The following is a 22,926-nucleotide window of genomic DNA, read 5'->3' on the forward strand; positions in this document are numbered from 1 at the left end:
TTTCCCTGTGTCTCTTAAGTACAAGGAAAATCGTCCCAGAAGCCTCTTGCACCCCCACCTCCTCCAACTTCCCCTCTCATCTCACTGCTTTGAACTGGATCACAGGCTCATGTTTAATCCGACCACTGGCAAAGGGATGGCATCCTCTGACTGGCTGCTAATGAAACAACAAATAATTTTATTTTCAACAATAAGTAACCTTTATTTTCCTACTTAAGCCAGTTTCTATTTACTCTCAACAAAGAATCCTGACAAATACATTACTTTTTAAAAAGATTTTATTTATTTGTCAGAGAGAGAGAGAGAGAGCACAAGCAGGGGGAGCAGCAGGCAGAGGGAGAAGCAGGCTCCCCACTGAGCAAGGAACCCTGATGCGGGACTCAATCCCAGGACCTTGGGATCATGACCTGAGTCAAAGGCAGATGCTTAATCGATGAGCCACCCAGGCATCCCCTGACAAATACAATAAAATTATTTACCCCCTTTTCCCATGTGCACAATCAAGGAGAGGTAAGAAAAGGAAAAAATTACTATTACTATTATTATTATTATTATTATTATTATTATCTTGGAGGGGAGAGGGGTAGGGTAAGAGGGAGAGAGAGAATCTTAAGCAGGTGCCATGCCTAGCGGGGAGCCACACACAAGGCTTGATCTCACAACTCTGAGATCATGACCTGAGCAGAAATCAAAAGTTGGCCGCTTAACCCACTGAGCCACCCAGACACCCTGAAAGGGAAAAAATTTTTATTTCCATCTTACAGGTAGAAAAATAACCCAGTGTGCTCTGCCTGTGAGAATATGTTGCCTTTCACACAAGCTGGAGAGTCCAACACAGATACTGAAGATTACAATAAATAAATAGACAAATGTGTGTAATTTTTTCTTACAGTAAAATATTCCCCAATATTTTGGTGAAAAAATTTTATACAACTGCCTTTAAAGTCTAGGACTGGGGCATGTTTTATGTGGCATGAACAAATGGCATTGCCTCAAAAAGGCATGACTCAAAGATGTTCACGTCCACAGAGCTCATTGCTGCCTATATCACACACTCACTTTGTAACTACTGCAGCTTCCTTGATGGTTATCTGCCAAGGCTTCTGTTCCTTTCGAGGCTTCCATACTGAGTCTACATGGTTGCAAATCAGGCTTTTGTTCAATCTGTCCTTAAACCATTTCCTCCTACTTGTCTGGTTTCTCCGTTTTCAGAAAGCAAGGCCTGGTTAAGGGAGATACCCACTGCTCAGGCCACATAAGAGAAGTTGTCATGGGCAAGGCCAGAGTGCTTACATAGTGTCTGAGTTTTAAACATCTGTCATTATAGACTTTGTCCTGCCATATATTATGCAACAAGGCAACTATAATTTGGTCGGAGGTCACAGTCCTAAAAGCAGATTTAATTCCTGTATGGTAAACGAGGAAACACTGCTGTTTACTTCTAGCATGTAGGTTAATATTAAACTAGAATAATTATGTATACTAAATATTTTAATAATCTCATTCTGTGGACATTAGTGTTTTTAGATGTTATACCAAAATATTTCTTCACCTGAAATACTTAGAAAATTTTAACATAGAAAAATGTATTCCATACAAATATCAAATCAGATGGACTGTAATAACATATAGCATCAAAGTCTTAGTGGCTTAAAATAGTAACAGTTTCTCATTTATGCTACATGTCCACCTTAGATTAGTGGAGATTTTACTCCATGTTACCCTCACTCACCAGTGACTGGTCACTATGGCAGGGAGAATAGAATATAACGAATCATGCATCAGCTCTCAAGACTTAAAGCCTTCCTCTTAGGAGTGACAAAAGTCACAAATTCATTTGCCAAAGCAGTCACATGCTTTGTCAATGAGCATTCCCAACTCCAAAGGAAGTATAATCTCACCATTATCTGGAATAAGAAGAACCAGAAATATTAGCAAACACAAATGACTATCAATAATACGTAAGGATACTGTATTATACAAGATGCTTTTGGTTACAAGCAATCTGACTTAAGAAAAACAAACGTACAGAAGGGGGAATGAAACATGAGAGACTATGGACTATGAGAAACAAACTGAGGGCCTCAGAGGGGAGGGGGGTGGGGGAATGGGATAGGCTGCTGATGGGTAGTAAGGAGGGCACGTATTGCATGGTGCACTGGGTGTTGTATGCAACTAATGAATCATTGAGCCTTACATCGGAAACCGGGGATGTACTGTATGGTGACTAACATAATATAATTAAAAAAAAAAAAAAGAGAAAAAAAAAAAAGAAAAACAAACGTAGTAGGTAGTGGTGCACATAACCGGTAAATCTAAGGGAGGGGAGATGCAGAAATGCAATGACTTAGGTTTCTATCTTCCCCTGTTTCTCTTTGGACTCTGCTTTCTTCTTAATCTTAGGCAGACTGTCTCCACGTGGTAGTAAGATGACCACCAACCACACCAAGCATATATCATCCTCTTAATCAGAGTCCAGAAAAAAGAACTTAATCATTTTTACCACAAGCATCTGTATCTCTCTCTCTTTTTTTAAAGATTTTATTTATTTATTTGACAGAGAGAGAGACAGCGAGAGGGCAAACACAAGCAGGGGGAGTGGGAGAGAGAAGCAGGCTTCCCACTGAGCAGGGAGCAGGGAGCCCACCAGACGCAGGGGGAGTGGGAGAGAGAAGCAGGCTTCCCACTGAGCAGGGAACAGAGAGCCCACCAGGCGCCCCTGTATCTATCTCTTAACATGACCCTGATTGGCCCTGCTTGAGTCATATGCTACTCTAAATCCACCATGGAATCTGGGGAAAATGGGTATTGACCAGCCTGACATGGATCTACGGACAGATGGCTGTCCTTGTGGTAGAAAAGCAGGGCCAAGGGTCAGCACCACCAGAATCGTGCAGAGCAGAACAGACAAGCTCCCAAAAGGAAAGCAGACCATACCAAATAAGCAGCAGCTATCTACCCAGAGAACTCGGTTATTTCATTTCCTTCATCATTCTCCTCAACTGTGATGACATATGTGAGATTAGATTCTATAAACATAAACTCATGTGGTCTTGGCTTTCATACTACAAATTATTGCTGATGTTAAGCCAGATCCATTGCAAAAACATACCAGGGAACGTATACAGGTAAATCCTGGGACAAAATTTCTTTAAGTTATTTTGCGTAAGGCTCCTCTGAGTGTATGTAAATCCAAGCAGTTAACAAGGACATTTCCTCTTATACAACCAATGCAATGGATGATTTCTGAGATACCCAAATGAATAACACGATTACTAAGCTTACAAGTAAGAGAGTGAAAGAAGGGAAGTGACTTCCTAAGGTGACAGATAACATAGTTGTACTAGGATTTGAACCCAGCGTTTCTCTTGGCAGAGGCAGAAGGTGAAATGGTTAGGCATCAGACGGTAAGCTTTATAGGGCAGTGCTTTTTGGTTTGGTTCACAGATATACCTAGGGCATTCAGAACAGTGTGTGGCACATACTAAGTGGTTGATAAAAAAGTGTAAGGATTAATTTCCTTTCTTATTTTAATTAATAGTCAACAGCAATAAAATAAACGGTTTTCTCATTGTTATTCTTCCAAAATTTGGGTAACCGAATTTCTACAGAAATAAAATGCTTGGCTCCCAGGAAGTGCCAGGTAATACACATTGTGACTTGGTACATTCCTCAGTGTAGCTTCTTGAAGCTGAGCAGGACAAACACAAAACAATGAAAAAGAAAAGCAAAACAGAATGAAAGAGAACACTAAAAAAATCAACATGGTTACAGCATCTGTACATGAACATTTTTCTAGATCAACATAAGCCCACACTACTTTAGGTTTTAGTAGTAATGTTATATAATGCAGTTAATAATTTTAAAGAAGGTAGTTACATATAGTAAATCCTCTGTTTATCTTCCTGCAACAGCTGGTAAGGGCCCTGTTTTTGGCCAACCCTTTCTCACTCAACCCTTTCCTCTGCCAGAACAATTTAGCCGACGCTTTTGGGTCTTTCCTTAGAGCACAGAGCAACAGAAAAAACAGCTATGCAGGTGGAGCCATCATGTTGGACAAGGGAAGGAAAAAGACACAAAGCTCACTTTCATTTTTAAAATGGAATTATTCACCATCTGTGAACCATCTCACCACAGGAAGTCTCTGACAAATTCAGTAAGTAAACTTGATTGCAGTGAACTCTCATTGACTACATAAGAAATGTTAAATTTTTTCTTTTGTACCACTTGGCAACAAAACTCCCTTCAAAATCTTGCCCTCTTATGTTCTCAAGCTAGAAGACAAATTTAAACACAAAACAAAGACTTTCTGGGCAGGGTCTGAATTCACTGCAAATTTTTAGAATAGATTCCCATCTACCCCAAACTCCCCAGGACTCTTATGAAAGATGACATGCTTTAGCCCCTCTCCCTGGTTCCACAAAATGGATCATAGGCAGAAATGTATAATTTTAGAGAGCAGGCTAAAGATAGCAAAAGTCAGGCAGTGAGAATTTCTATGACCATGTGATACGGCAAACTTTAAAGTGAAAAGAAAATGCATTTTCTGTGTACTGATTTCTTATAAAATATTAAACTGGAAGATCCCAGTTTCCAGGCCCTAGAATTACATCTCACTGAATGAAGAAATCAATGGCATTTAATTCTTTTGTGGAGCTGGAACAATCTATTTTGGAAAAGCCGTTTTGGGGGAGACATTATTAACATCTCAAATACTGTCAACAATTAACCTTGATCAACCTGAAGCTTTGCTCAGCAGTCTAATTACACATATTAGTTACCTAGCATTGTGGGAAACAAAGAAATACAGATGTTTCCAAGCAACTAACTACATTCTGTCGAGTTGCCTGTGTCAGACCCTATCACCGTTATTTGTGAAAAGCCAGCTTCAAAGAAAAACCATAGCTAGGGTTAAAGCGAACAACCATTCCTCATCCTCCATTTCCATCATCTTCAAATGACATTTGTAAAAGTAAACCATAAGCATTATGTTTCCTTACCGGTTGACTAGGCCAGATTCCTAAAGTCCAATAGTGATAGCTATAGGCAAGTCCATATGTGACTTTTGGATGGAAAATTACTCCATGGACCACCAAAAGTGGGTGGTGCTCAGAGGAACAGATGAACCTTTTGTGAGACTGTTAAATTGTAACAGTGGCTAACAGTTTATAGGTTTATAATATGCCAGGCCTTAATCTAAGTGTTAGCAGACATTATCTCATTTAATCTTCACAATAACCCCACAAGGCAGGCATACTGTTTATTTTCTCCATTTTTCAGATGAGAAAATTGAGACTTACAGAGATGGAAAGTAACTTATCCAGGGTCATACACTCTTCACCACCACACCATACTGACTTTTTGTCAACTTTCCTCTTATTAAGAGCTCCATTCCCCAACAAATGAGTTAATGAAATCAAATCACAGAAAAACAAAAAGCCATAGACAGCCGGGGCTTTGTTTTTCTGTACATTCTCTAGATTACAGCCAGGCAGATCTTTTAAAAATGTTAACTGGTTCACTCCCCAGCTGAACTCTTCAATGGCTTCTTACTGTCTAGGGAATAAGACTGAGATCCTTAATTTAGCTTACAAGAGTCTTTACTGACTGGCCTTTGCTGACCTCACTAGCATCATCTTGCATTATTTCCTCCCTTATTTTCTATGTTCCAACTTTACTGGTCTTTTTTTGGTTCCTTGAATATGCCATAGGTTTCCTGACATGTAAATATTTCCTTCCCCACCCTCTCCACCCAACTCTCTAGTTGGCTTTGACTCATCTTTCAGGCACAACTCAAAACACTAGTTCTCCAAGGAAACCCTCTTTTGACCACTAACCCTTAAGGAGGTCAGGTTCCCGCCTGTTAGATTCTCATAGTATGGTGTACTTTCCTCTTTTCAGAATCCATCACAATTATAATTTAAAAATTCAGTGCATAATTAGCTGTTTAATGCCACTTTTTCTACTAGAATTTAAGTTTCAAAGGAAGGAACCATATTTGTCTAATGCATCACTATAGCCCTGCAACCAGCACAGTGTCTAGCACACAGGAGGTACTCTATACATATTTGTTGGCTGAAAGAATAATGAGTGAAAGGTAACCATAGACACAAGAAATGGAAACTAAAGTCATGCCCTTAAGGCACAGGGGTCAGGCAAGGAAGTGTGACTATAGTCAGTGAAGGAAGTACCAAGGCCAGTTCTGCTCCACTTTTGGTACTGTGCCTAGTGCTGCTTCACATTAAGCCAATAGTTCAAGGTCCAGCCATACAACCAGACCAGAGGAAATGGAGAAGGAAATGAATGAAGAAGGAAATGAAACAGTAGTGTTTTAAAATATAACTTAATGAGAGATGGAGCTGATCATGAGACCTGGACCTAACTTACATGGTAGAATTTAAATTATTATGACACAGCAACATCATATTTGATTATGTTCCAGTGGCTTTTAATTGGTATTTACTTGTTATATGTAGCTCATAACAGGAAAGGCCATAAATTCTGAGTGCCAGAAGTGCTTAATATAGTCCTGGATGCTCTGTTGCTCACTTTTAAGACATCTAAAAACGGCCCTGGTGAAGGTCTGTTAGTGTTAAAGAAGCTCTTTGAGAAGGGAAAACAACAACAATAACAACAAAAAATGTTATATACCAAACATTGAAAAGACACCCCTGCCCCTCATGAAGATCACTGAGCACTTCCACAGATAAAACCTGTACGCTAATTAGTTCCAAGGCTCTTCACAGTAGCCTGGAGAGATTCGGGATTAAATGGATGAAAAGTAGAGAGGTGATTATGGTTAAGAGTCTTTTTATCCCATATATTAATTTAGGGCAAATACAGTATTTCCTATCCTCTCATCTTTAAGACTACAAGTAAGAGACTCTAGAGACCCTGGCTTACTGGATTACTTGATTTTTAAAAATCTAAAGTAAATTAAAAAAACCCACTGTCTTTAAAATATGACTAAGACAACTGTGATATTCCAAAAGCCCTTCATATCCTCACCATTTGAATGAAACTCTTTATATTTAAGGCCTCTTCTGTGTGATTTAATTCTTCTTTTTGTTATTTATTTATATATTTTTACGTAGTTATAATCAGAGTATACATGTAAATTTTGTTCATTTTTATTTTATTTTAAAAGATTGTTTTATTTTTAAGTAATCTCTACACCCAACATGGGGTTTGAACTTACAACCCTGAGATCAAGAGTCGCATAAATCCACCGACTGAGCCAGCCAGGCACCCCAAATTTTGTTCATTTTTAAACTTGTCATATCAAGCAAGGAAAGGATTATTCTCTTCTTGTGCCACACTGTACCTAGCACACATATCTACTCCATTATTGCACTCACACTATATTTTAATAATCTTATTTAGATATGTCTTTTTCTAGGCTGTGGGCATTTAAGGAAAGGAATTGTCTTCTTTCTTTTATAATAATATTTGTGGAATGAATGAATGGTGACTACGAAATTCCGTTCTACCTCTCTTTTTAATTATTTTAGTATTTTAAATTTATTTTTATTTTTTTATTTTTAAAAGATTTTATTTATTATTTGAGCGAGGGAGAGAATGAGAGAGAGAGACAGAGAGATGAGAAGGGGGAGGGTCAGAAGGAGAAGCAGACTCCCTGCTGAGCAGGAAGCCCAATTCTGGACTTGATCTTGCGACTCCAGGATCATGACCTGAGCCAAAGGCAGTCGCTTAACCAACTGAGCCACCTAGGTGCCCTATTTTAGTATTCTTTAAAAGGAGGTAACAAATGCACATGGTACACAATTTGAAAAAGGACAATACGACAAACATTAAATAAGTCTCCATCTCACATCTGTTCTCTGAGCCAACAAGTTCTTCTCCCTAAAGACCACTGCTCTTTTTAATTTTTATATTTATTACCAGATACAATCTAGGCATATTTAGAGATCTAAATATATTCTTTTTCCTCTATTTTTTTTTCATACAAATGACACACCCATACTGCTTTGCATCTTGGGTTTTTTGTTTTTTTTTTTTTTTTTTTTTTTTTTTTGGAGAGAGAGAAAGAAAGAGGGAAGGGGCAAAGAGAGGGAGAGAGAGAGCGAGGCAATCCTTAAGCAGACTCCCTGCTGAGTGTGGAGCCCAACTCAGAGCTCGATCCCAGGACCCTGAGATCATGACCTGAGCAGAAATCAAGAGTCAGCTGCTTAACCAATTGAGCCACCCAGGCACCCTGTTGGTATTTTAACAATAGGAGATAATTCCGTATTAACTCATGGAAATATCTTGATGGACATCTAGGATATTTTTAATTTTTTACTATTACAAGTGATTTTGTGATGAATATCCTTGAATATATGAAATTTCACATATATAGGAAAATTTCTGGAGGATAAATTCCTAATGAAATTTCTAGAACAAATGCTATGGACATACAGAATTTTGACAGATATTTCCAAAATGTCCTCCATGGAGGTCATTTTAATTTACAGTCCACCAACAAAATATAGCATTGTTGCTTCCCCTCTGTCCCTACCAATACAATATTACATTATTTTGATCTTTGCCAATCTGATGGGTAAATAATGGTATTGGTTATGAGGACTACTGAATGCTTTTTCGTATGGTGAAGAGCCACTTGCATAGCTGTGAAAGTCTGTTAATTTCTTTTGCACATTGTTATGCTTCTGATCTTTAAAAAAATTGTAGAACACATTATGTATTATAGAAATTAACTATCATACGTGTTAAAGATCTTTTTCCAATGTGTTGTCTTGTGACTTTGTTTATAGGATCTTTTAATGTAGAATTTTTGGCTTTATCTATTTGAATTTATCAATGTTTTCTTTTATGGTCTCTGGGTTTTGTGTCTAATTGCTTCAGAGTTAATATTACCATAGTTTACTTAACCATTCCCTTTCTCCTATTATTAAATATATTTGCTAAAATTTTAGTACCATATTTTTCTTTTTACTTATTTTATTTTTTTAAAGCTTTTATTTATTTAAGATAGAGAAACAGAGAGAGCAGGAGCCGGGGAACAGAGGGAGAGGGAGAAGCAGGCTCCCCACTAAGCAGGGAACCTGATGCGGGGCTCGATACCAGGGCCCTGAGATCATGACCGGAGCCGAAGGCAGATGCTCAACTGACTGAGCCTCCCAGGTGCCCCAATATACTTTCCTTTTTAAATAATTTCTTTAGAAGAAGTTTTCAAGAATTAGATTTCTATGTCAAAGAGTTCGGACACTATTATAACTTTTGACCGAACTGTCAGATCACCAGTATTTATATATAATCACCACCAATATAAACACCAAGTTAAGATGTATACATGAAGATCATGCACAGATGTTTTCCAAACATAAATTTATACTATCACTATTCATATCTACAGTTAGGCTCATGATCCAGGGTTTAAAAACTTACATCGCACTTCTACAGAATCTGACCAGTCTAAGAATTGCTGTTATTTCCTGGGAGGAAAAAGAGTAAGTGGACAAATTCTTCTGGAGCAAAGGGGGAATTCAGAGGATTCTGCTGGAAAATCCTGAGAAAGTAACTTGGCAAATTAAGCATTGTAGTAGAGTCAAAAGAAGACAGCAGCATTTAAATTCAAGGCTGTATTTCACCGTTCAGTTCGTTCTTTCCCTTCCCAAGACCAGAGTCCCTTCCTTCTAACATTCTTTCCAAATATCTTGAGGTTCTAGCCACCACGTAACATTTCTCAGTCAGCTTTTTCCTTTAGATGTCTTCTGCCTGGCTCCTAGATCAGCCCTTCAAGTTCTTTAAGTTCACGTAAGGCCAGGAAATAAGATGTTGATTCAAAGTGGAAAATCCAGTTCCAGCCCATGCATGCCAAGAGAGCACTTCCTCATACAAATGTACCTAATACAGTTATAGCAGAGATTTTCAGATTCTTTGGGGCTATGCCTCTCTCTCATTTGCTGAAATTCATATATTGCTTGTAATACTTTTTGCTACCCCTTTCTCCTTGCTGCCTCCTAGGGCTCTCTTTAAAGAAGCATTTTAGGAGAAAAGAATTATTATTATAATTTCATAATCATACGTTTTATGACGCTCCTGGAAATTTGGTACAGTGAGTGTCACCATAGGAATGCTTGTCAGACCAGACAGGAGAGTCACAAGCCTGGGGTAGATTCCAAGCACATGTCTGACAGGCAGTATAGTTTGGTGAGCAGAGCCTTGGAAACCAGAGTTGAACTTCACCACTTACCAGATGTGTGACACTAAACAAATCCCTGAATTATTCTGAACTAAAATATCACCATGTTAGAGAGGTCCTTCCTGACCATCCTTTATCTACATGGCTATTCTGCCTTGTTATTATTATTATTTCCCCATTTATAGTTTTCATTGCACTAATACATTTTATAATTGAATACTTATTTGTTTTTTATTACGTGTGTTCCCCTGTAAGTTCCATTAGGGATGGGGTTTGGTTTGCTCACCACTGGATACTCACTGTCTAGTATGGTACCTGCCACAGAGTAGACTCAAATAACTGTAGAATAAATGAGCTCAGTTTAATTATCCCTAAAACATTATTCACATCAGAGATGTAATATGAGATAATACATGTAAAAACATTTACTACAGAACCAGGAACACAGTTAGTGTTCACCAAATGTTAGCCATTATTTTAGTTATAGTTCTCAGCAAGTCATGGCCTTTGTAGCTCAATTTTCCTAACTTCAAAATGAAACGAAAAGTTACTAACCCTTCTCTACTGCCAAAGTACACTGTAAAATTACAAAAAAAAAAACACCAAGAGGCATTAGGAGGAACTCAGAAGATAGGCTCCATTAAGATTAAGAATTTGTTAAATTTACAACTCTCCCATGACATTTGTCTTAATCAGGGCCACCTCTGCTCTCCCCAGGATTAGCAGTTCTTGCCTAATAGTATGAAACTGCAAATTCACTAGGACTTCACCCTAACCACTGAGTAAGTAAGGGTTTGAGAGGACTGTGCTTGAATACAACAATGACACTCCAGAAATTCAGAGAAAGAACGGAGAATTAATGTGGCTATAAAATATTCCACTGATATATCCAATTTCTGATGATATGTACTATCTTACTTCTTGAAACATGAACTTGTTATTAAGCTATCTCCTCCTCTTTCCCTAAACTTCTGTCAACAGTGTGTCTATCCCAGTTCAGTCTTCAGATGTCCCCAGATCTGTAATCTTATAATTCCTCCCTAGAGAATTTCTAAGAACCACGATTCTCAACTTTGGCTGCATGAAGTACCACCTATGGACGTTGGTAAAGAGTAAAGATGTCCAAGACCCACTGAATGAGAAAGTTGCTAAGGTGAGATTTGAGTCTATGTTTAAAAAGCTCCACAGATTATTCTGGTGCAAACACAGAGCTGAGAACCACTATTCCATTTGCCCCTGACCTCCTAGCACCAGAATAACAATATTCCATTCAAGGGCAAAGGCAATCCAGCATAAGGATAAAAGCTCAAACAGAGTGTCAGGCAGACTCGGCTGTCATTACCAGCGTGGTCACATACCTTAGGCAAGCCTCTGTTTCCTCAGCTTTAAACGGAAAATACTAAAAGTACTTAACCTCAAAGACTTGGATTCAACACTAACTTGAATGAAAATCACCTAGAATATCTGGCAAATAATAAGCGCTAAAAAATTGTCTTGCTCACCTTTCAAAGGGTAAATTATCTCCAAACTACAATCTTAAAAAAGTCTGTATAATTTTATTAATGAAAAAACCTACAAGTCATGCCATCTTCTGATTTTCTTGCTTTCCTAAACCAAAACAAGGGATAAGTACACCTGAACAGGCCCTGCCTCAGATGATGAAAGCAGGATAATTCAGCTAGTCGGAGCTTTTATTTGGTTGATCTTATAAATTAGGCCAACCTCTTGGTGTCTGCTTGCAATTGTTTCACTGCTACATTCTGTACCCTTGTGCCAAATATCTCCAAAATATGTCTCTGGTCAAAAGAAGGACCAGAAGCTGAACCAATATAAATCCAGTGCAGGGGAAAGCATGGTGTATCTGAAGCATCATTTTTATTTTATTTTATTTTTTTTAAAGATTTTATTTATTTATGTGACAGAGAGACAGCCAGCGAGAGAGGGAACACAGCAGGGGAGTGGGAGAGGAAGAAGCAGGCTCCCAGCGGAGGAGCCCGATGTGGGACTCGATCCCGCAACGCCGGGATCACGCCCTGGGCCAAAGGCAGGCGCTTAACGACTGCACTACCCAGGCGCCCCTGAAGCATCATTTTTAGATTCCATTACCTGAGGCGTTAAATATGTGCAACTTGCAAATGACTATGGTAGGCACTGTGGAGAATACAAGGATGTATAAGAGAACATTTCTGGCCCTTCAATGATCATTTTACAAATTTAAATAATACATTTTATTTATTTTTTAAAGATTTATTTATGAGAGAGAGAGCGTGTGCAGCGGGGAGGGGCAGAGAGAGTCTTAAGTAGATTTCGCACTGAGCATGGAGCCCAATGCAGGGTTCAATCTCACAACACTGCGATGACCTGAGCTGAAACCAAGAGTCAGAGGCTTAACCAAGTGTGCCACCAGGCACCCCTAAATAATATATTTTAGAAGTGGCCACAACTTACTCATGCCACAAGGCAAATAAAGGATGGTGAAGAAAAGGAAAGATGGTCAAGATGTCTATTTTTTCCTCCTCCTCTCCTACAGAGCTGGACCATAAACTTACATTGTACCCATAGACAACAGTGGCACTGTCCTGACTCTATGGAAGAGATGGTGACACCAGGGAATCCTACATCTGCCCCTGCTCCCTACGTAGCATAGAAAATGTGCCAGGCCCTCTAAATACCTTACATAAATCACCTCATTTAATTCTAACAACTCTCTGAGACAGCTATTATTATTATCCCCATTTTATAGATGGGGAAGTGAGGCTTAGAGAAGTAAAGTCACAAAGCCTGGAAGTGGTGGAGCTGGGACTCTGACCCCGGTTGTCTGAACCTTGCACCTGAGCTCTTTATTACATGATGCTGAGCCCTGATTCTGGGGGTCAAAGAGGTCATCTAAAGAGCATAGCCTCACGCTCACATCAAAATCATATGGTCAAGAATTCACGATAGTGGTTACCTTGGGGGTTGAGAGTGATGATGGCTGGGAAGGTGAATAGTGACTAAAAGGGAGAAAAGGGGTGTTAGCAGAAGGGGGAATTGGTGGAGGGGAGTGGTAATATTCCATTTCTTGATCTAGGTATAGGTTACACAGTTTCTTGATGTGTGTGAAAATTCATCAAGATATACATAAAAGTGCAAGATAAGTGCACTTCTCTGTATATATATTTTATTTCAATAAATGTATAATATACAACGTCTAAAAGTGGTCTTTAATACTTTGTCTTTATGCTAGCTCCTAGTGGTACTGACACAGGAAGAATAAGTCTTTATAACTTCATGGAAAACCTGGCCCTTAATTGACACAGGTTCACTGAGGATTTGGATCTTGCTCTTCTTTTAACAGAAGCCTAGCCAAGGAATTTCACTGAATAAAAGTTAAATGCATTGTAACTGAGTTGCAAAGTCAATTCTTAGGATTCTAGCCAGTGTCTTATTTTGTCCATTCTTCAAGGAAACAAATGGTACAGACGTTGCAGATTGGAGCTCTGATTCAGGAGGTGTAAAAATTAGCATAGCTAGAGTTAAAACAGTGGTTCTTAATCCCTCATTCACATTAGAATAATCCTGGGACCACTAAAAAAAAATACCTATACCTGGGTCCCACTCACTGAGAACCTGATTTAACTGGACTGGGTGATACTCTTATTAAATTATTTTAATAGGTCACCAGGTGATTTTAATGTGCAAATGCAATGAGAACTACTGAGTTAAATGATAAGGGTAATTCTTAAAATAGCCTCTGTATACCCAAGATTACTACAAATCTCATTTTCCCTCAGATAAGTCACTCAAGATGGTAAGATTTTTAAAAAGAAAAGTTGAAAATTATTTCTCATTTGTTATTCTAAGATAAAATAGTTGAGCTATGCTTTCTGATTGTATCTTATTCTGGAACAAAGAAAAATACGTTTGACATCACAGGAGGTAGATCCTCTGTGTCATTTCTTCAGTAATGGTGACCACAATTACAGAAGTCATTCCACATCACTCATTTACTCATAGCAGTGATAATCTTTTGTTAATTCTTGTTCGAATTCCTTCTGCTTATGGTGTGCTCTTCTTTTCCAGAGAAAGCAGTGATTTTTTTTTTTTTAATGATTAGTGAAGCTATTCACGTGTGGTGGTCGTGGGACATCTGTTTAAATGTGTACATTATTTTAATGTAATTGTTTTGTGGGTGGGTCATCTTTGGAAAATATTTCATTGTATTTTATACTCTATACTTGCAACCTGTTTCATGATAAGTTGATACGTTGTCCTTTGTAATTTCTACATTCTGTGTTTGTACTTTTTTCATTCATTTTAAACCTAGTTCACGTAAAATAGAAATATTTTATACTCCAATGCAATGTTTACCTTCTTTTGGTCAGCTCTGAAATATCTATAATCTACACATTTTTATCTACTCTGTTTTAAATTTTACTTGCAGTTTCATTTGCAAAAACAAAACAAAACAAAACAAAACAGTTTATTCATTTAGATCAGACTTCCTCCAAAGGGAAAAATAGGAATACCGTTCATGGTGAAACTATGTTTTTTGCCACCGGCAACACTTATCCTGTTCTCTGACCAGGTGCCCTAGCCAGTAATTGGTCTACTATGCAGCGGAGGCGATGCAGAAACAATTCAAATAATCCTAAACTCTGGTGGGACAGCTGTTTGCTGTTGGCTAACTGGTCATTTGGAACTCATAATAAAACTCACATCTCCTTAGCAACAAATTTTCATTTTTTTCCTTTTTATATTTGTGTATGTTGTCCAGTGAAATGATATCTCTGCAAATGAGCCTGTAAAAAGGAAAAAATACAGTACTAAGAGCTGGATGAAAGAAGGTAAATACAGATCCTCAGAAACGACCAGATGCACATACTGTCGGCCTACACACCTTCACCACCTTCCAGCCAACTACTTAGGTTATCGCCATATCTGTAGGTTTACCCACAACACACAGTTGTGTGTGTCTGCTCACAATCTCTAGTCTTACAGAAGTAGATTTAACGACAATAGCAGTTTCCCCCCATTTAAATATAGTTTTACTTTCTGAGCTAATAAATCATTCATTGTTTTGATCATCCCATATACCACATTCCAAGACTTAAAATATACAAGAAAAACAGGATGCTTCAGAAGAATTCTAAAGATTAAAGTCCCTTCTATTTTCAATCCATAGTCTGGCTACTCAATAGCAGGCTTTGAATTAGGGCTTATCATAACACTAAAAACTTCTTATAATTCTTAAATCCTTTATCTTAAACTTAGTGAGGTTAAAACATTCTCTCTCTCCAAAGCCATTCTCCCACTCCACAAAATGACTACACATGAAAACTTCCACGGAAGTTGCCATCTAGAAGGATACTACTATGTTCTGAGACACCTGTCCTGCCCTAGAAAAGAATACAAATATACAGTTTAAAAATGCAAAGAGCACTGGGTTAGTTATACACAACTAATGAATCACTGAACACTACATCAAAAACCAATGCTATACTATATGTTGGCTAATTGAATTTAATTAAAAAATAAAATGAAAATGTAAAGCATGTTAAACCAAATAATTCTTACATTTTAGATTTTCCTTTCTGTCTGCCTTCTCCATATTTGATTCTTTCTTTAATAACAAAAGGCTAACACTACTTCCTCTCACTGGGCTAATCAAACAAAATGCTGTTTTGATTGCATGGAAGGAAAACGCATTCCCTACAAGGATTTAATATCCAAGCAAAGGAATGAAATAGACCACAAAAGTACTATGACCACCTACACGTGTCCCTCCTGTTTGGTAGGGTGGGACTGGGTCAGACAAGCAGGGAAAGGAGAGAAAGAAATTGCTGTATTTTGAAGAAATAAACTAATGTAACAAGCATTTTCCTGACCGTCCAGGCTGGGGAAGATAGAACCCTGCAATAGTAATGAAACTACTTGTCGCTTTCTTTCTTTTCTTTCTCCCCTCCTCCCTTCCTTCCTTTTAAAGATATATTTATTTATTTGACAGAGAGAGAGAGAGAGCAAGAGAGGGAACACAAGCAAGGGAAGTGTGAGAGGGAAAAGCAGGCTTTCCGCCGAGCAGGGAGCCCGATGTGGGGCTCCATCCCAGGACCCTGGGATCATACCTGAGCCGAAGGCAGACGCTTAACGGCTGAGCCATCCAGGCGCCCCTGAAACTACTTGTTTCTAGTTGAACCCCCATAAACATGATAATTGGCATTCCACTCACACAGGGCTTTTTCTCCTTTTAGGCAGGACCGCAGCAGGTATGGGCATGGGGAGTGGAGAGGACTCTCAGGAGTCTCAGTGGCTACTGCAGCCACCAGTACCCCAACCTGCTTTAGTCACTGCCTACATTCTTTCTTATCTGAAGCCGAAGTGAAACTCCTGCAGCGAGGGCCAGTATCTTCTTCCTCTGTGACCTTTGCCAGTCACATTATCAACCCTGCTCCGGGGCAGACAGTCCCTTTTCCCATTATGGAGGCGTCCAACAACCCTGTGCATAGCAAAAGGAACGAAAAGCTGCTTCCACCCTTTATCTGGTTCTGCAGAAGCTGACTAGGACCAGAGAAGAGGCAGAGCCTTTCTATACTCCTCCCCTCTCTTCCAAGGAAGCCCAAGGAGATCTAAGGCAGTCAGCCCTCTTCCAGAGAGAGAGCTACCCCTTCTTTGCCTCTAGCCAAGTTTCTTTCTACTCATCCACATATTTATTTTCTTCTCCCCATGTACTGCATATGAATGATTTTCTCCTCTCCTTTTCATGGCTTTCCATGAATATCCATAAAACTAACTTGTTGAAGCATAGAGTATACAATTCTCCTAATGGTAGAATTAAAAATAAACCCTCAGCTTTATTGAGGAATTGTCAAATGAAATTGTAAGATTTTAAAGTGTACATCATGGTGATTCGACATACATATACATTATGAAAACATTCCCCCCCATCTGGTTAGTTTATATAGTCACCACTTCACGTATTTATCCTCTTTGTGTGTGAGAACATTTAAGTTCTGCTTTTTTAGCAATATCAATTATAAAATGCAATGTTGGGGCGCCTGGGTAGCGCAGTCGTTAAAGCGTCTGCCTTCCGCTCAGGGCGTGATCCCGGCGTTCCGGGATCGAGTCCCACATTGGGCTCCTCTGCTGGGAGCCTGCTTCTTCCTCTCTCACTCGCCTGCTCTGTTCCCTCTCTCGCTGGCTGTCTCTCTGTCACATAAATAAATAAAATCTTTAAAATAAAATAAAATAAAATAAAATAAAATGCAATGTTATCAACTATAGTCACCATGTTTTATGTTAGATCTTCAGACCTCATTCATCCTATAGCTGAAAAGTTTGCTGTTAGGATAGATTCTATATGTTATACCTAACCTCCATAGCCCTGGGCCCAGTAATTAGTACATGATAGTCAATCAATGCTTGCAGAATGAATGAATGAATACATGTGTAAGTGAATTAATGAATACAGCCAACCAAAGTTCATAATTCTGCTATCCTGAGATTGAAGAGAAAGTTCTTCAGCGATTGACTTTATCTCCTGCTCTTCTTTATAACAGTTAACTTCTTCAGTTATCAAGATCCAATGCCATTTCCTTTGAAGAAATTCAAACTGGGGATTTTAATCAGTTTACTCTCCAAACAATTTTGTTTTCAAGTTTAAGCCTTCACACTGGGAAGGAGCTCTTTAATCTTCTTTAACATGAGGGTGGGGATGGGGAGCTGAGGAAAGGGGGGGGGGGAAAGTATGGGAAGTACTCCCTAAGCAAAAAAAAAAAAAAAACAGGAGAATCCAATACTTTTTAAAAGCCAGCCAGTACGTTTAACCACTTTTGCCTTATGAAGAGGAAAAGACAACAAACCTGACCTAAATGAATGAAAGCTCTGGCAATAAAATAAAGCAATCCAGAATAATCTGCAAATACATATACTCAACTAATTGTTTCTCAGAGAACCATTAAAACTAGAGTCATCTCTTTTCCCCACATGTGTACAACTTCATAAAAATACCCTTCATATAGATTGTCATGCACTGGTCTCTTGAAGGCAAAATGAGCCAAAAAATAAGCCGGTCCGATCCAGAGGATGCCAATGCAGACTGAGCAAAATCACCTTGAGGAAACTACATGAAGAGCCTTGGTATACATTCCATCAAGGATGATGAGGCCTGTTGACAGTGAGATCATTGATGGGAGGCAGCTGAGATCTCACGTCAGCACTGCTCTTGCTTATCACACAACACTGGGCAAAGAATATAACCTTTCCAACCTCAGTCTGTCATCTGCAAAATGTTGATAATAAATAAGTGTTCTTGTGAATTCCTCAGTTAATGTTTTCAACCACTAGGGAATGAGCATGTCAAAATAACTTCCTGCCATTCCACATTCATCATCAAATGCTGAATGAAGTGCAACCAGGTAAGTCAGTGTAATAGTTGAATAAGGTCCTGAAATAGTGATCACTTTCTTTGTGCAATGATGGAGAAGTAAAGAAGACAGTTTACAAACTGGCAGTACTATGGTGATATACTTAGGAGGCACAGCTCACTTTGAGAGACAGAGTTTCCATTGGTGAAACTTCAACAATATTTATAGAGTGCCTACTATGTACAATAAACATTCCGAAATGGACAGAATCCAGATTTTATCATCATGGTTTGTAGAACTTAGTTTTAGCCATGGCTAGCAAAGGCAGTTATCCTGTTGGAAGAGATATTTAAAAATTTTTAAAGTCAATTTAAGGGTATCTGGGTGGCTCAGTCAGTTGAACATCTGCCTTCGGCTCAGGTTATGAGCTGGGATAGAGCCCCACATCAGGCTCCCTGCTCAGTGGGGAGCCTGCTTCTCCCTCTTCCTCTCCCTCGGCCCACCCTCCTCATGCTCTCACGCTCTCCCTTTCGTATAAGTAAATAAAATCATTTAAAAAAAAAAAGTCAGTTTAAGTCCTTTTCTAACTTTAGCCTGATTGCATTGGTAATTTGCAATAATTAAGCAATTATGTTGGGGATCAGGTGAGATAAACAAATTTATAACATCTCATGAAATGTAGTTAGACAGTTCCACATTTGAAATGACCCAGTAATTATAACATTATTTAGCTTAACATTATCAACAGCCAGGATGTGTTAGTTCTGTGTACATGGGGGAGTAAATATCTAGTGACAGCACCAATACCAAGCAGTTGCCATGGGGAAAAGGAAACTACTGACAATTTAAAAAATGCAAAAACCCACAAAACAATCATTCTTTATTGAGGGAGAACTCACTCTAAAGTTCCAGGATACAACATTTCTCTACTTTGTAGATAGATATGCCTTGAGTGGAGATTATTATGCATACATATATACCATTATATAGACACATGTTCCAAGTCACTTATTTGCTTTCAGAGACTATTTGGCTGTGTGACGCCAAATAGATGAAATAATAGGCACTATCTCAGTTGCATTTAAGAGCCAAATTCACCCCAAAAGCTTTCACTTGAAATATCAAAGGCTGTATAAAAACATATACCTACGTACATTGGAACCACTAAAGATATCTGATTCTTCACATTCACAGCAAAGTAACACTGCTGATTCACTGTCTTCCAAATGAGAGCTCTGTAATACAAACAAAATCATTTCAGAGATCCAAATGAATGGGGCCATAAGCATGAGGGAAAAGCCAGCAGAAATCACTGAGTCATGTTAGCTCATAGGTGAGAAGTTGCAATTCTGATTAGTGATGGCTATTTTGGAGAGAATAAAGACAACAGGTTGATTGGTTAGGTGACTGGAAAATTGAGGAATGTTTGATTAGCTGAAGCATTTTCTATGGTTTCCAATTTGGGCAATGGGGTGTCCCTTTTCTGTAAAGATGGTGCTACTAACCCTTCATAGTGCATACCCTGTACACTTCTCAGAATGGGGTAGGTTTGTGTTCATTCATCCTCATATCCAAAGGTACATATTTAATATGATTGTTCAGAGTCAGGCTTTAGAATATAACATAGGTCATGACTGGGGTATCTAACCACTAGCCTCATTAGCCCTCTGCTAACAAGTGTTTATAAGAAAAGCCAAAAGATATACCCTACCTAAGTCCCCCTGACAGATGCCAGAAAACAATTTAAAACCTTTCTTCCACTATCCAATCTCTTTTTCAGAATCTGTCTAGAAGACAGGAGACAAAGAAGTGAAACAATTAGCTGGTAACACAAGAGTATTTTTCCCTTATGACTAACAACACCACAAAAGAGAAGAAAAAAAGCTCCAACTCTGACCCATAAAGTTTCATCCAAATGTTTGTTATTTGAGTAACAGCTGCTGGAAACTGAGCTGTCTCTACATAGAGATGTAGAGGTTTATGTCATCAAAACTTCTCACTATCATATTATCTAGCAATCCCACTTCTGGGTATAAATCCAAAAGAACAGAAATCAGAATCTGGAAGAGATGTCTGTACTCTGATGTTTGTTGCAGCATTATTTACAATGGTCAAGATAATGGAATCAACCCAGATGTCCAACAATAGACAAATGGTTAAAGAAAAAGTGATATATACATACAATGGAATATTATTCAGCCTGAAAAAAATAAAAAGCCAGTCACAGAAGGATGAATACTACATGATTCCACTTATTTGAGGTATCCAAAATAATCAAACTCACAGTAGCAAAGAGTAGAATGGTGGTTGCCAGGGGGCTAAGGGAGAGGAATAAATGGAGAATTTTTGTTTAATGGGTATGAAGTTTCAGTATTGTAAGATGAAAAAGTTATAGAGATCTGCTGTGTCACATAGTGCCTACTGTTAACAATACTCTATTGTGCATTTAAAATTTTTGTTAGGAGGGCAGGGCTCATGTTAAATGTTCTTATTGCAAAACAAATAGACAACAACAACAACAAAAAATGCAAAGAGGCACAAGGAAACTTTTGGAGGTGACAGACAGGTTTAGTGATGGTTATAGTGATGGTTTCACAGGTCCAAACTCACCAAATTGTATATATTAACTATATGCAGTTTTTTGTTTATCAATTATATCTCAATAAAGCTCTTAAATAAATGACAAAAAAATTTCTTACTACTACTGGCTGAACTTAATCATATATGACTACTCTGTGGCTATCCTAGTTGACTCCTTTGATTTTTCAAAGCTGAAACTGTGTTTCAACCCACTGAATTCCCACAGAGATAGAGTTTTAGAGTGCAAAGAAAGTAAAGCTCAGAGTCGCTATTCCTGGTAATTGCCTTCTTCTGGTTTATTTCCTTCTTACTTTTTCCTACCCTATCCCTACTTTGCCTACTTTGGTCTTCCTTCTTACAACCAAATCTCATCTTCCATTATCCCTCCCTCTTCCTCTTTTAGAAAATAAACAGAAACAACCAAATATTTAAAATCACTTTTTAAATCCTGCAAATTCAAAATCTCTTTATTTCTCACTACCTTGCATTTTGGAGGGGGAAAAATAAGAACTTTTTTTTTTTTTAAGATTTATTTATTTTGGGGGTGGGGGAATCTCAAGAAGACTCCCTGCTGGTTTCGGAGCCCAACAGGGGATTTCATGACCCTGAGATCAAGACCTGAGCCAAAATCAACCTTAGCCAACTGAGACACCCAGACACCCTGGGAAAAAACATTTACTTTCCATTTGTGTTTTTTAAAAATCAGGTTACAAAATACTTGAAGACTTCTAAAAGTCATATCAGAAAAACTGAAGGCATAATAATAAAAAAAACCCCAAAATATCTGAAGGAATTAATAAGGTAGAGATCAAAACTGCTTTCAATTCTCCCAAATTCTCATATCACAACAGATAACAAGTCACTTGTCACTGCCACAGTGTATACAATTAATCTAAACTACACTAATTAAGATTTTAAAGTTTTCATTCCTGTAAATATTTCCGCATGTTTACATGAGCTCTTTTAAAATAGCTTCTAAAAAGGAGGTCCTGGGGCGCCTGGGTGGCACAGCGGTTAGGCGTCTGCCTTCGGCTCAGGGCGTGATCCCAACGTTATGGGATCGAGCCCCACATCAGGCACCTCTGCTATGAGCCTGCTTCTTCCTCTCCCACTCCCCCTGCTTGTGTTCCCTCTCTTGCTGGCTGTCTCTATCTCTGTCAAATAAATAAATAAAATCTTTAAAAAAAAATAAAAATAAAAAGGAGGTCCTGTAATGACTTGCACTCCTAAAGTTATTTTAAGATTTTATTGTATACTTATTAATTGCAATTTAATTAAGATACAAGGTATCAATTTAAGTGTGCTGGTAGCATTAAAAATAATTGGTTCATGGAACCAGTATTTACTTGCAAACAACATATTTAGTTCCAAATTAAATTCAAATCCTAAAGGAAAACAAAGGATATTTCAAGTTCTTTCCTCTGGTTTCTGGGGTACTTGGTAATTCCAGTGTCTGAATTGTTCCTGGGTTCTGCAGTGTGAACTGTCTTGCTTATAACTATAAAGGACTTATTCAATGAATGCATATTTAGGAATTCTATTAATATAACTTAACACATTAAATCAAATGAGAAAAACTTAAGATTATCTAAATAGATCCTAAAAAGTATTTGATAAAATTAACATTTTTAGTAAACTAGGAATAAAAGATGCTTCCTTTATTCACTCCTTAGGTGGGCTTTTTATACATAGTACTAAGTTGGTAGGCCCTTACCTCAACTGAATTTCATATTGAACAAAACCCTCCAGTATTTCTTTTAGCATGAGGATCCCACTTTGTAATGCAGATACCGATCCTCTTTTCTTTTCCTTCTTTCCCTCCTTCCTCCCTTCTTAAAT

At 38.2% G+C, this 22,926-nt stretch overlaps 1 protein-coding gene across 1 annotated transcript in view; it reads right to left on the reverse strand.

Annotated features, from left to right (window-relative positions):
* The window catches only part of SSH2 (slingshot protein phosphatase 2), a 239,943-nt gene that overhangs the window by 165,473 nt on the left and 51,544 nt on the right, over positions 1–22,926 (reverse strand). The window contains 1 exon segment of the mRNA XM_040641086.1: positions 19,662–19,742. Coding sequence (XP_040497020.1) covers positions 19,662–19,742 — 81 coding nt within the window.

The sequence above is a fragment of the Ursus maritimus genome, unplaced genomic scaffold (assembly GCF_017311325.1).
Source record: "Ursus maritimus isolate PB19 unplaced genomic scaffold, ASM1731132v1 scaffold_24, whole genome shotgun sequence".
Lineage (NCBI taxonomy): Eukaryota > Metazoa > Chordata > Mammalia > Carnivora > Ursidae > Ursus > Ursus maritimus.